Source organism: Sipha flava, unplaced genomic scaffold (genome assembly GCF_003268045.1).
Source record: "Sipha flava isolate LNK unplaced genomic scaffold, YSA_version1 249_pilon_pilon, whole genome shotgun sequence".
NCBI classification, from domain to species: Eukaryota; Metazoa; Arthropoda; class Insecta; order Hemiptera; family Aphididae; genus Sipha; species Sipha flava.
In genome coordinates this window covers 1,150,743-1,166,107 of record NW_020272898.1, presented here as the reverse complement: position 1 = coordinate 1,166,107, position 15,365 = coordinate 1,150,743, and the positions used below count along the sequence as shown (strand labels likewise).

General features: G+C 31.2%; 2 protein-coding genes across 2 annotated transcripts in view; both read right to left on the bottom strand.

Moving 5' to 3' along the window:
- Window positions 1-2,004: 2,004 nt before the first annotated feature.
- Window positions 2,005-8,311, bottom strand: LOC112684443 (15-hydroxyprostaglandin dehydrogenase [NAD(+)]-like). The gene is made up of 7 exons (XM_025555978.1): window positions 8,259-8,311; window positions 7,871-8,151; window positions 6,790-6,902; window positions 6,523-6,690; window positions 6,158-6,314; window positions 3,571-3,698; window positions 2,005-2,079 (listed from the first exon to the last, which is right to left on the bottom strand). The coding sequence occupies exons 1-7, from the start codon at window positions 8,309-8,311 to the stop codon at window positions 2,005-2,007; spliced, it is 975 nt and encodes a 324-aa protein (XP_025411763.1).
- Window positions 8,312-14,807: 6,496 nt separating this feature from the next.
- LOC112684337 (beta-1,4-glucuronyltransferase 1) overlaps window positions 14,808-15,365 on the bottom strand; it is a 73,921-nt gene continuing 73,363 nt past the window's right edge. The window contains exon 9 of the mRNA XM_025555795.1: window positions 14,808-15,247. The gene's annotated coding sequence lies outside the window, so the exon portion shown is untranslated. The remainder of the gene's footprint in view (window positions 15,248-15,365) is intronic.

The following is a 15,365-nucleotide window of genomic DNA, read 5'->3' as shown; positions in this document are numbered from 1 at the left end:
TCTTACAAATTTTCATAAATATCTACAGACATTAAATCGTCAACTCTATGGTCTACTTATTTAATGCTTAAATGCATGAATAATATGAAATATTGCATTAATATTGGTACTTATTTAAAATTACAAGTTTTTTTAAAGAGAAAATCGAGTGGATTAAAAGTAAAAATTCCAAAGTTTTGACTTCAACCGATATAGAAAGTTCATTGACGAAGCTCCTGATATTCAATATTTAGTAAAAAGGTAAGAGAGATAAAATTGTTTTGTACATATTGACTATTCATTCTTCGTTCATTTATTACAATATATTCATTAGTGATATATATTACACATTAAACTTCTCTACTCAAAAATAAATCATTTAATATTATTTAATATTATATGATATTTTTTAAAAAATACATGGATTTATGACCCACAAATATAACGTCAGATGGATTTTTTTTTAGTTGCAAAAACGGTTAATGCATCAAACAGGTTATTGGAAAAAACAAAATTGGGAGTATGCCTAAAGAATTGCAATATATTTAAATTTACTGTATTCCCGAACTGATACAGGTCGTTTTTTTCGCCGAACTTCAATAACATTACTTACCGATTCTGCTTGTGATATTACAACTAGTGATGGAAATAATCAAATAGAATAATCGAATAATTTTAATAATCAAAATAATGGTAACAGACATATTTACCAAAAGCAAATAAATTAAATTATTCGAAAAATTGCGTGTTTTACTCATTTCCCATTGGGTACTAAATTAAGAAGTCGACTGTCCATCGGTATAGTTTTGTAATTGTTAAAAATAATAAAATTACTGAATTTAACTGATACTACAGGTACCTATTTGGTTAGGGGCTTAGGTCTTATAATTTTTGAGAGAGCTTACCAGGATTTTCTGGTATCCCAGTGGGCCAGTACGCGCCTATATGAGCTCAATTTTTATGGTATCGATATCACGAAAACTGTTTTACTGAATTTAACTGAAACTACAGGTTAGTAACGTATTTATACGACCATCTATAAAAAAATATACTGCACAACTTTTCATTATTATAAATAAAAAAAAATATTGTTGTTCATTATTTGAATGTAAGTTATATTTAACTGCCCTTCTCTTCTTTCTAGTAGACAAATATTTTATTTCATTCTTATCTTCTTTTGGCTATATAACTGCCAACTATAACCTTCTCCTTAACTTCCGTTCCATTCCTATCATTCATTCCATTATTAATTTCTACAATTTCTCCGACTACCTAATTGAATTGTATAGGTACATAATTATTTTTATTTATTAATTTTTTATTTTACCTTTTTTTAAAAAATATTGTTAACTATTTAAATTGTATACAGAACTAATCTAATTCCATTGCTGTACCTATACTATGTAACCATAACCTGTAATGTTTACAACAATAGCAATTTTTTTTTAAAAAAAAAAGGTTATAATTTATTGAACTTATGTTAAAAAAAAATATACAAAAATAAAATCAATAAACGATTAATGCTTTGTTGATTTAATTCTTTTTATTAGGTAATTAGGATTTTTATTTAGGTACAAGTTGAATAATTTAAGATTTTGAGAACCCCATGAAAATTGAAAAACCATTCTCATGTTGACATGTTTTTTCTAAAAAAAAAAAAAAATAGATAAAAAAAAAAAACAAATTAATAAGTTCTTAAAGTTCACCAAAACGCCAACGTGTGTTTTCTCGATTGTACGGGGAGTCCGAAAAATGGCACACTATATTAACAAAATATATTTGTGAAGAAATTGTTAGGTTTCAATAATAAATAGAATAAAACTCTTTATCGGAGTAATGATGTAGCTTTTATTTTTTATCTTAAACATAAAAAAATTTTAAATAATAAATTTCTAAAAATTTAAATATTCATTTTGTTGTAATATCCGATATTTTAATCTGGGAAATTGAAAAAGTTGTAAAACGTTACATTACAGATAGTTCATTTTTGTATATTAACATGGATATGCGTCTTACCGTTGGAGGTTATGCTAAAATTTTGTCCGAAACGTCACGTTGGATGTCGCACTCGTTGAGTGAAAAGTAAAATACACTGTTTCCCTAAAATCAATTTGATTGTCATTGTAAATTTACAGTAAAATCTAAAAAAATGTTTTGTAAATATTTTAATAAAAACAGAATTTTTTGTAATTATTACTTTACTACAAACTTACTATAGAAACCGAGTAGTTGCTAGGGAAACAGCACATTTAACTATTTCATGTTGTGTTAAATACGAGTACATATCCCCATATGGGCAATATATCCGTAAAATGTGGACACTCAATGACAACGTCAAATGCTATAGCTGGCGTTATGATTTTATTACGGTTTTGGTTATTATCAATCAATTGCATCAGTAAATATTATATCAGTCAGTTTTATTATTGTAAATTTATTAATTTTATGCATAATTTATACTCATAATGATCGAATAATGATTTTGTTTATTTGATAAACTCAATTTTAATTTGGCCCCAAAATGTCGCTTTCGATCAATTGATATATAAGATTATTGAGTAGCGTTAGTTTTCACAAAAAAGTTATTTCTTTACCATACGTAACAGTCACTACGAGTTAGAAACAGTTTTTAAACGATATTTTAAAAACGAATATCAATAAATAATTATTACTAATTTATGAATTGTTAATGTCATTTTTTTTTTTTATATATCGATAAATTGTTTAATACCGATGTTCCATATTTTAACCGGCCCATTTAAATTGTTATGGTTAAAATAAAAAAATTACATTGTATAAATGCATATCGATTTTTTACAATTCGATAATTTCATCCTGGACGTGCTGAATAAGTTGCATATTTCACCTTGGAAGGAGGTAGATCGTTTAAATAATTTATATTCTTACCGATTCCTCGGTTAAATTTGTCATCTGATATTGTTTCACCGGCCTATTGACGTTTTTCACGCAGCTTGTCAGACTAACCCGGCTAGTGGCTGTTACCTTCTTCGTAGAATGGGTACAGCAATACGCAAGATGGCAATGTGTCACCTACCCTCCTTCATTCAAGAGAATGATAGAATGACATTTCTATACTCATGAATAATAAATAGTTGATTTCACAGCCGATAATATCTAAATGTGTTAGCTACAATAGCATTGAAAAATAAAAATTAGGAATTTATCACGGGATCGTTGCGTTCAAATTGTTTTCTTTATTTGTTGAAAAATATCGGAGAATCAGATCGATCAACCCGCTACATATTCTGACGGATTCCGATTCTCTTGAACGGGCGAGCGAAACCCCATAGCAGCAACGGAAAAGCAACCGGAGGAAAAACAATCTTGTAATAAATTATGCACGCACTGCTCAACAATAGTACAATAAATATATTACACAAACGGACTGGACGTATTATATCTTATGGTATTTGCCGCGTCCGTTTTTCCTTCTTTTGTTCCGTTATCGAATAATAATAATAGTAAACTGTGACGTGTAAAACGTCTGGTGCAGAAACTGCCGTTGCACGGGGTAAGATAACAAAGAATACTTCTGAATGCCGGGGCGGCGGGATGCGAAATAATAATCACTTGGCATTCTACCAGACGTATGTCGTATAGACTTGCGCATCGTTCGGATATGAAAGCACGTACTACTATCGCCAGTGGCGGTTCGCAACGGCATCCAATACCCATTACAGGTAGTTCAATTGAACTGCCTAGAAAATTGTAATATTAAAAAATAAATAAAAAACAATTATTTACAAAATCAAATTAATTATTTTATACGCTATGACAAATTTTTTTCTATTTAAAATAGTAAAAATAAATAATCTTTTTTTAATTATTATATACAGATGCTTGATAAAAAAATTTTACGATATCTGAAAGAGTGATAAACTGAAAGGGATGGATAATTAAATATAATTATTTGAACTGGCAGTTTCAATTTTATTCGATACCGTTGGCGGTTCGAAAGAGGTGTATCTGAATTTCGTGATAAAAAAAAAAAAAAAAAACAGATGAGATTTGTATTTTTTCATTAGGAATTATTAGTAAAGCACAATACACTTTCTAAAAACTATTAATTACATTTAAATTGACATCAAACACGTAAAAACTTGTTTTACTTAGTTAAAACTGAACTATAAAATAATTACGGTGGGTAGTGTAAAATATGGGCATTGGCTAGCCGCTGCTGTTCAATGACTAGATTTTTACACCATTGCGTGATAATTTTATTGATCGGAAAGATTTTTGTTTTTCTCCGAGATAGAAGAGAGAAAGAATAAAACTGAGGTAAAACATCGTAACGATCGTTTGTTTAATTTCGTTATAGTCATGGGCATGCATGAGCATGCTAATTTAAATCGTCAAAAACAATTTCGCACGAACGCGACTGACTTTTAGGTGGCCTACTACTTATGATTCATAGGCGCTGCGTCGCCCGCAATATTGTGAATGGGAATGAATACTTCATAATTAATGGAATATTATCACGAAATGTCGACGGACGGACAGAGAACATTGTTGAAGTACGCCTCGAATGCGAAAAGCATTGAATTGGAAGGCGTACGAACATTGTAAGTACGATAGCAATATTGTGATAAGCAGAGTAATGAAATCGGTGTTTTGGCTATAAAGATAGTGTCAGAACAACCAATGTTTTTCACGTTTATTTCTTCAAACACTGACTGATGATCGAGATCAAGTATTGTACTACTATTTATTTTTGAATTCATATATTTTTCCGAAAACTGCATGTTAGTTCTTGTATATTTTATTAATTTTTTTTCACATAGAAATTTCTAATACATATTTAATTGTTTGACGTTATACGCATATGTCGTATAACACAATTGAATAAAATGCATTATATATGCGTATCATACATTTTACATCTATTAAAACCATAGTATTATTTAAAATATAAATTACTAAATTACAAAAAAATATTTTTCGTCGTTTCATTGTATATAGTGTTTATCCTAACGATATTGAAGTATGTCATTCGGATTATTTAAATCCTTTAAAAAAATAAATTTACAATTTTTTCTTTCTTACAATTTTGAAATTTAGTTTTTCAGCATAATTGAAAAATACAATGAATACAATTAAAACTTATATTGTTATGTATGAATATAAAATTGCACTCCGACATATTCATTTAAAATATACTTATTTTTTTTATTTTTTTTTTGAACACCATTTCTTTATGCCTTGTCCTGTAATCGTATAAGCAACATTAGTTCTTCCATGATTACGTTTGAAACACGATTGTAAACCGTTCGCTACTTAGTACACAACTAATGAATGTAATCGACGTATTTTATCGTATCTAAACTACATACAGATGCGATGTACTATTGATGCGCATTATTATCATCAGTGGTACGAACACGCATGGCAAGTGGAGTAAATATTTCAGAACTTTTTTAGGTGGTAGTTGGGTTGGTGGGTGGTAATTTTTTGGTTTCACGGTAAAAGTTTGGACTTGCAAATTTTAAAAATTGACTTGCAAATACTTGAAATAACTTGCAAAGTAATGGCATAGGTTTAAAAAAAATTGTAATTCTTAGTTGGGCCAACTTCACGAACGCATAAATCGAATTATTAATCGTTTATTTTTAAAATTCTAATGAAAATGTTTATATAAGTTTTTCGTATAAAAAAATGTTTGTTCGTTTTCTCTTTTTCGTAAATAGCCGTTTAGCACTAAGCATACGGAACCATTGTTTGCATATTTCATCATTGATGTTATGCATCTTGCTGCTTTTTCTTCACTGTAATTGATGTATAAAAAAAAAAAAAATCACGTATTATCGCCTGGTTTAATATTAAAATGTCAGAAAAAATAACGAATAAAAATAAATTTTTTTAAATTGAAGTTGAATTCGAAGATACACATATAATTATTTACATTAAATATATGACGCGGTTATAAGATCAGAATAACAAATTGTAAATTATAAAAATCTGAATTGAAAACGCCGTAGAAAACCAAAGATAACGCAATATTTATAATTATATCTATAAATATAATCAGAACTGGAAAACTCATAAGGTGAACACGATATCGAATGTAAAAAGAAAATCGATAAATTTCGTACTCAGTGTGTCCCGAAAAAAATTCTGCGGCACGGATGAATAATTATAAGGAATTTTACCGCGTAGGTACGAACTAACTTTTGTTGGGCCATGAACGCGTTCACAATATTTTCAGATTCTTCTTTGGCCCAGTCTCCGACATCGTTTTCAGAGAAATTCAGCCACATTGGTGTTCTCGTCGGACCCATGCACGCTGTTAAGAACCGCACGTTGCTGTTGTTGATTTTCTGTACAATTATCGTATCATATTGTGAAATATCACAAACGCGTTGAACTGCCGACGATAAGATCACCGTAGTGCAACATCGCGTGTTATACGTATCTTAGGATATTACATTGAGGTGCGGACGGACGAAGGATCGAAAATCGTTTGTTTAAAAGGAAACAAATATCCTCTTGGGGTTGGGGGGGTTTGGGTGTGTACTCGGTACTTACGCTGAACGCACGCGTGGCGTTCAATACTGCCGCTTTTGTAGCGCAGAAAATCGGTAGTTGAGGTACAGGTTTGATGGCACACACGCCGGACACGTTGACGATCACTCCCGGTCGTTTTGGGTCGTTCATCAGGTCCATGCCGAGCCGCGTACTGTCGATCAGAGCGGTCTGCGAAAACCGAACGGGTACAGTTCACCGTAAACACTCGTTGGCCGGAAGGAAAGGGTTATGGGAGAATTAACCATAGAGATATACTAGAACCGTTACCACGTTGGTGTCGACCATCTTTCTCCACGTGGATGACTCCTCGTTCAGGATGCCGGCGCTGTTCATCAATATGTCTAATCCGCCGTGATTTTCCACCGTGTAGGCGAACAGTTCTGAGGAACGCGTAACAATTGCACCGGTGGTTAAGACTTTTTTGTACACATACGTATTAAGGTGCGTTTACATTACGGCCATGAACGCGAACGAACGGCCATTTGTACCATTCGTTCACCTTCGGTGCGTTTCGATCGGTTAGCGGTAAGACAAAAATAAATGACATTCAGTGTAAACGTCAGATTCGCTTATGTTCACTAGCATTTGAGGTTTTAAAAATTAACTATTTTTAATATTTATTGGTAAATTAATTGTTAGTTAAATATTAATTTATAAGTTATGGATTCCTCACGAGAAAGAGTGTATCACGCTGATTAATTTATACAAAGCGCATCCTATTTAATGGGATCCATCAAATCCTAAATATAAATTAACTCAAAATCGATTTTTGGTTTGAAAAAGCAAGCGGAATGTGAAAAGACATGATATTAGTTAGGAAAAAAAAAATGGAAAGCTTACTAGCTTCATTTCAAAAAAAAAGGCAATAAGTGGGAACTAGTGGTCATTCTGGAGGTGGAGCTAATGAAATATATAGTTCTAAATGGCCTGAGTTTAAAGAAATGCAATTTTTAAACGATTTAAATGATTTATTTAATTTTATTTAATGATTTCATGACCACGAAAGCACACACCATTAGAAAATCGTCTTCTTTCGACTTATAAAACACTAACAATATTCAAAACCAATGTGTGCTATACTTATTCGCACAATAGTTAAATTCGTACTAAACAGTATTTTTAATCTCTGATTCCGAGTGAAGGCAAGTGAATGCTGACGAATACTGAGAAATGAATACGAACGAATAGTCTGCATAGTAGGACCGAATCTTAACCGAATTCGCATTCGTTCGCCTTCACAACCGTAACGTAAACGCTCCTTTATATCGGCTCGAAAACCGTGTGCACCGGTCCGCTACGGATGCAATTGAAATGCGAAATCGGCCGTACCCAGAGAACCACTACGCACCTTTCAGTTCCTCCTTCGCGGTCACGTCCATCGGCACGTAGAAGGCCTGCTGATGGTCGCTGCACATCTGGTTCAGCAATTTCACCGCATTCGAGCCCTTCTTCACGTCCCGTCCGGACACAATCACGCGCCGTGCACCATTCTCGACCAGGTCCATGGCCACGGCTAATCCGATACCACTGGTACCACCGGTGATTATGGCCACTTTTCCCTGTAACTCCGTGTACGGGGTGCCGGCGTATGGCGACAACGGTTTCGGTGTTCCGTCGGTCGGGGGGACCCTAAACCGATGAAATAGTAACGCAGTTGTAACTGTTGTGCGTCAGGTATGCGGTATGCGGTATCAATATCGGTATACCGGTGCCGTTCGTCCCTGCGGTATAATTACTTTTGCTGTAACAAGAATTTCGCCACGTTGGCCACCATCTTCTTGAAAAACATGGTATCTCCGTCTTAAATTATTTTGCAAGAGACGCGAATGCAGTAAAAAACACTATTCGAAATTGTGAACTTTACAAATATCGTTTCTATCGTTTCTACGGGAAACGCGTTTCAACGGGTTCGTTTGTTCGAGTTGGTAAATTTGCAAACGGCCAAGGTTAAATATTTTCGTGTTATCTTTGATAAAAAAAAAAAAAAATTAGTTAATATCCTTTACTATAATACTAATTAAAAATAAGCGATGATATGATCGATAAAGTCGTAAACTTTAAATACTTAGGATCAAAAAGACGGAACCTTCGGCAAAGATATAAAACATAGAATTAAGTGCGGTAGGATGAAATGGAGAGAAGCGTCGGGTGTTTTATGCGATAAGAGAATTCCGATTAAGCTAAAAGGTCAAGTTTACAAGAATTTAGTGAAACCAACTATGTTATATGTTCCGAAGTGTTGGGCAGTTGACAGGAGAATAGAACAGACTATAAGTGTTGTGGAAATGAGAATGCTTAGATGGATGAGTGGAGTGATAAGATAAGATAGAATAAGAGACAAATATGTGAGAGGTAGTATTGTAGTGTCGATAGTGGGCAAGATGAGAGAAAATAGACTGAGATGATTTGGGCATATGATGAGGTAAGAGCAAACAAAAGCAGTAAGAGTGGTTATAAAAATGAACGTCGAAGGAAAAAGAGGAAGACCAAGAAAAGAGATAATTGGATATGATTGAGAATGATATTATTGGTATGTGCGTAGGGGATGTAGAAAATCGGGACGAGTGTAGGTTTAAGACAAAGTTGACCGACTCCAATTTTATTTGTAACCGTCTAAAACTAAGAGTTTATTTTGTAATTACAACAGTTACACATCAGATTATCGATAATATTAACATGAGTATTATATAATTTTAAACCAGAGCGTGGTGGAAAGTATACGGAACCGTCAATTAAACATATCGAGCTTAAATATATTTTTTATGAATAGTTGCTCAATCAATTCGTGTTATATAGTTGTAAGCGACGACATGGATATTGGACCTTGACTGCAATTGAGACACTACCACCCTGAATGTCAGTGATGGTCTATGAATTTCGTGTCTACCATATCGGAAAACAATATAATGAATCCAAGTTCAGAATCATTTAAAGAACGAGATAATCAGGTCTCAGTTAATACAATCAATCATAATTAAGAAGTACAACGTTACATATAAATGTATCTAATTTATTATTAAGTTCACGAACATTCTGATAATATACAGAGAAGTTGATTAGAGTGGGACACTTGCTTGGAAGTTTTTTGAAACAATGGGCACGTTGATGATAAATTTAATGAATGAATTATTTTCGCCAGTATCTTTTCGCAGCTTAAGTTCAGATATAATTTTAGAAAAACATTTACGTTATTGAATAATCTGATCAATACCAATATTCTTGAAGTTCGCTGTACTATGTAATTTCTGTTTTACTTTTAAGACTTCAAAACTTCAGAGGACGTGGTTTATTTGATAATTTACCCACTCGACGGATAGATACTGGATTAATTTGTAAACCAATGCTGTTAAATAAATTATCAACATTAGAGGCGTCGCATAACTGTTTAGTTAGGTTAGGGTTAGGTTAGCTAATATTTATAATTTTTTTATAATTTTAATAGGTTAATAAAGCTATTATTACGAGTTCTTGATGCGACGGTCCATAAGCTAAGAATAGACTAATTCAACGTTAGCTCTAGGAGAAGCTGCAGTTTCAACTGTAATTATTTTGGCCTCTAACTGTTCAATCTTACCTCTTAAAGATTTATTTTTAGAAATAACCACAGTTCATTGATTTGAGAGAGTATTGAGTTTTAATTCAATAATATCATAGTTTTTATCGTGTGTTTTGATTGAATCCCGGTATGCATGGGAATGATGTTATCATTTTATTTTGATTAGATTTAAGTTCATTAATGGAATCCAAAATTGTTATGCTGAGTGCCTCATCGGAGACAGGAGTTGGAGCAGCCATTATGGAATTAAATTTTAAATATTAAAACGAAAACAGTCTTAATAACAAAAATAATTATTTCATTAAACTGTAAAGATATATTACGGAGAGGTCTGCATACAACGATGACTGATACAATATATATAAATCACTGCCATCATAAATATTTCTATTTATAAATAATGATTTCTTCCACCTACGCCGATGTCGTGGTTTAAAATATTAATAAAATTTATATGAAACTTTAATCGAACAAATAAAAACGTTTCACTAGGAAACTCTTCGGTAAGGTATTAAATGTTTAACAATAATGAAAAGTAAAATACATATGACCAACCGCAACAGAATACCCTTCATTGGAATTTGTTGAATAGTGTAATAATGTGTATAATTTGATTGTAAAATACTGCACAAATATTTTATAATAATGTATACCATACCTATTATATTTTAAACCATTTTAAGAAATAAATTATAGTCTCTTCGATACTCACATGGACAACACAAGTCGAACAATAAAGATTATTGACATCCTAAGTAGGTCAAATTTTCAAAGGACCGGTCCAAGGTCCACGCTGCCATACGTCCCTATATAACAGAGACACACAACCCTCTTCCAGAGCTCTTGATCTTAAGTCGTCAGTGCATGCACCGATCGTAAGATTAACGAAAGAGTCTCTTATGACAAATGGTTACGTGCGATTATTTAACTTTTAATTTCATCTGTTTGATTTGAGTTTTCCGTACGAGTGTTGTGGAGTATCCAGCTTCAGTGCATTGAATCCTGCATTTGTTTCTTTTCAACCTCGATACACTCCTGTGATAGTTGCAAGCAGGGACCAGAATCGTAACCGAAAAGAACCGGTACTGGAACTGGTTAACCTTTAAAATTTAGGAACTGTAACTGAAACCAGAACTTTTATTTACAAAAATGAAAAAAAGTACCGGAACCGAAACCTTAATTATAAAAGGGTTGATTTAGGTCAGGTATTTAGACTAGTAAAATTATGGTAATGACTATTTTGTTTGTCCATTTGTCAGTTCAGAAAAATAAAAGTCAAATCTTTTTATGTTTTTATTATTTTATATTTTAAACTTAAATAGTTTAATGCATATAATAAGTAAATTTGTAATATTATTATCATTATTATTTTTGTATATTTATTAAAATGAGTGTATCATCCATCATGCTATTATTTTATTATTTATTATTATTATATTATATATATATATATATATTTAATATATTTATAATTATTTTTTCAACTATTCATAATACCTTCTATTTTCATGAAATGAAACAATTACAATTTAAACAAGAATAAATAAATAATTTCATAATAGTTTTTAATTAATCTCTAATAATCAGAATTAACCGAAATTAACCGGTTCTAGAACTCTTACTCTTTTAAAAACCGAAACCAAAACCAGAACCCTTAAAAAATTAATTGAACAACCAAAACCGAAACCGGAACAAAAAAATCCTACAGGTTCTAGTTCCTGGTTGCAAATGCACAGCTCATTGATATATGAATATCTACTAAAAACAAATAAGTGCTATTTTATTTGGCTTGGCAGACTGTCCAGTTACGTTGATCAGCATTTGAACCTTTATAATCCCGGGAGCCCTCTCTTAAATAAGGAGGAAAGTAACAACCCGTAATAAATTATAAAAAACTTACCCCCTTAGAACATAACCGTGAGCCTTTTTTATCTGGACCGTACTATATTTTCAAATTACATCATAAGATTTTAAAGTTTTTCGTCTATACTCTATCTTATCGATATAATCATTTTTATCTGGTATCAAATATCGTTAAAGGTCTAAATGGCATATGTATGTATATGTAAAGCTTTCAACCATGGCTGTTTTTACCGGACAATTTAACTATATCAATTTCTTCCAGTTTCTTTGTGTCATTCGTGTCATGCTGTCCCGTATATTGAATTTATTATTTCCGTGTGTATAAATGTTATTTAAAATTAATATTTTGAATGACTTTTTTTTTGTTTTGTTTTGTATGCTCTGGCCCTCTAGACTTTAATTTTCTAAAAATTGGGCCCATCCGTGCTCTATATTATAGTGTGGACGCGATTTTTAGATAAACGTTGATGGAAATGCTTTGTTCACGTGGAGTTCGCAACAGTAATGTACAAAAATATTATCACCCGAATATAATCGTTAGGACTGCATATCGTAACGGTCGCGCTATATTTTGATTGCGATTTACATTTTGCAGTTTACAACGGTCTGTGGTGGACAGTCGTTCAAAGCGGTTTATCATGATCAGAGATGATGAAAAATCTTGACAATGGATACTCCTCGCATTATTTTTGGTGTATTGACGGATAGTACTTGAAAACCATCGTAATTCAACGAGGCCATCGTAAACGCTGCGGAAAACTTGGTCGTAAACAAGGTTTTTTATAAAGAACATTTGGTTAGTCGATTTTCATAGTAGTAATTTACACGTACCCAAATAGTATGTTTGTGTCCTATGAATGATGCACATTTCTTGACGGGGGGCTTAGTTCATGCTATTCTTCTTACAGAACGTAACGTTTACGCCGTTTTAATAATCTATTTTTCAAAATCCCATTGATTAATTATTATTATTTTTTGTTGATGAAAACCAACCTGTTTACTGTACCAATGGTCAAGATTCAACCCAAAGGGGAATTCGAAAACTAATTTTGTAATTCAGTAACTGCTTGGTTGTGATTTATAAAAATATATGTTTGTGTACATATAATTCAAATATTACATGCTACCTGCTCACTTATTACCGACTGTCATATAGAAAAAACTAAAATACCGATCAACTTAAAATATTGGGGACATTTATTAAATACTGTGTATAAGGGCAATAAGTACGGATTTTTTTGAGAATCATATTTTTAAGGGTCTAATCAATTCTGGGTTCCGGGAAACAGCATATTACATATAGATTAATTTTATTTTTATTTATTATATTTGTAAAGTTTTTATTATAAAATCAAACTTGAAAAAAAAGACTATAGAAGAAGGTTGACATTTAACTTTTACAAGCTCATTCGTGTTACGTACATTTAAACATGAGCGCAAAGTAACGACGAGAAACGCTATTATAGATGTTCATTTTATATAAAAAAAATTAAAAAATATTAATACCTTCATCTTGTATACAAAACCGTTTATATGATAGTATGGTGTCGGTGTATTTCTATCAGGGATTATACAACAAAAAATAAAAAATAAAAAAATGCCAACTTTTACAATGAATATAATTTTATTACTTTTGGAATAAGTTTAAAATATAATATCCGTATGTATAAATTGGCGATTGATTCTTACAAGCGAATTATTTAAATAAATATGTTTTTTTTTTTACTTGAGCTATAAAAATTATTCCGCTATCTATAAAAATATTATACATATATTTATTTATATGTAATAAATCTGTAGTACATATTCACGGTAGCAATGAGCTGATATATTATATAATAAGAATCAATAATTAGCACTTTTTAATTATTAAACGATTTATAGTGCTAAACGATGTACACATGTATACAAATAAAATTCTTTGAACAAATCTATAATTGCTATAATACTTATACATGTTATAATATCTATGTACAAGATTGTTCCGAATCGCGTTGTTTTGTGGTTAGCATCTATTATGTCTATAAAAATGATTATTACAAGCTTAAAAACTAGAGATCACAATAAAACGTATACCATTTTTGTATCGTCGTATTATATATATTTTGCGAACAATTTTTACAATCATGTGTAATATACTCAAAATTTGATCTGGCATTAACGAGAGTAATAATAATAATAATAATAATAATAAGAATAATAATAATAATAATATTAATAATATAATGACTTTATATATTGTGTATTCGTATTTTTTTTAAAAGCTATATTATCGTACGTCCTTCTCTTATACGCTAATTAGGTTAACTCGATACGCCTACGTATATGTTTGACATCAATATACGCATGCATATAATAATTGATTAGCGATTAATTGGCAAATTATAATTTTATATAATGGCATAAATATTACATCACAAACTATCATATAATAATAATAATTATAATAATATTAATAATAATAATAATAATAATAATAATAATAAAAATGATGAATATTGTATAAAATAATGGAGAGCTTAAAACAATATTTTTGATCGCATCGAATAGCATGAACGTTATGGTACTCAAAAATTGACTCGAAAATGGAAATTTTAATGGTTCTAATGGATATCAAATGAGTGTGAAAGGAGAAGGACGAAGAGTGAACGGTGTTCGATGGTTAAATGTCAAAAAAAATTGTCCAAACGTTTGCAATTGGAGGCGATCCTTTTTGTCCCATTGAAAATATCCCAGATACCAAAAAAAAAAAAAAAAAAGTGACAATTGTTATAATAAAGAGATATAAAATAAATAAGACGCGTGTGAAAAGAGATTATAGAATATTTAAAAAACAACGTAGTTGGTTAAGTGAAAAATCATAAAATTATGTAGAGAGGTTTATTGTGTCAAATATGTGCTTAGTATAAGGGTAAAATAATTCCGTTTGATTGAAGGCTTCGAATTTACACGTATAAAACTAAAAATTGGCATCTATTTTGTACAGGCGTTAAAAAAAATACATTTTTTTTTTCAATTCTCGACGAGAATGCACATACACGCATATATATATATATATATTGCTAGCCTCATTTTGAGAGGCAATGCAGTGGCAAAAAATATATACACAATATATAGTAAAAACTGACACGAGAGATAAAAACGACGCGTTTAATAATAATAATAATAATAATATGATATGCCGTTGTCGGAGATAACGTCCTTGTTCCAGGCTCGGTGCACACAGCCGCAGTATGATAACGTGTTGACCGACATCCGGAGGAAGAAAGCGTATATATATTTTAATCTATCAGTCGAAGAGTCTATCTGCAATAAAAAAAAAAAAAAAAAAATTGAATTAAAATATAAAATAATAACAAAAATTTTGGTATAAAACGAGTGTAAACCACGTATTTTAATGTGAATCAAGCTGTGTCCAAAGGTT

Bases quoted from the DNA above. Each gene is read 5' to 3' on its own strand.
- LOC112684443 (XM_025555978.1), bottom strand. From the start codon at position 8,311: ATGTTTTTCAAGAAGATGGTGGCCAACGTGGCGAAATTCTTGTTACAG. The intron at 8,152-8,258 runs GTAATTATACCG...TCATCGGTTTAG, and splicing joins AAATTCTTGTTACAGCAAAA to GGTCCCCCCGACCGACGGAA. The intron at 6,691-6,789 runs GTAACGGTTCTA...CGGTTTTCGCAG, and splicing joins AGATGGTCGACACCAACGTG to ACCGCTCTGATCGACAGTAC.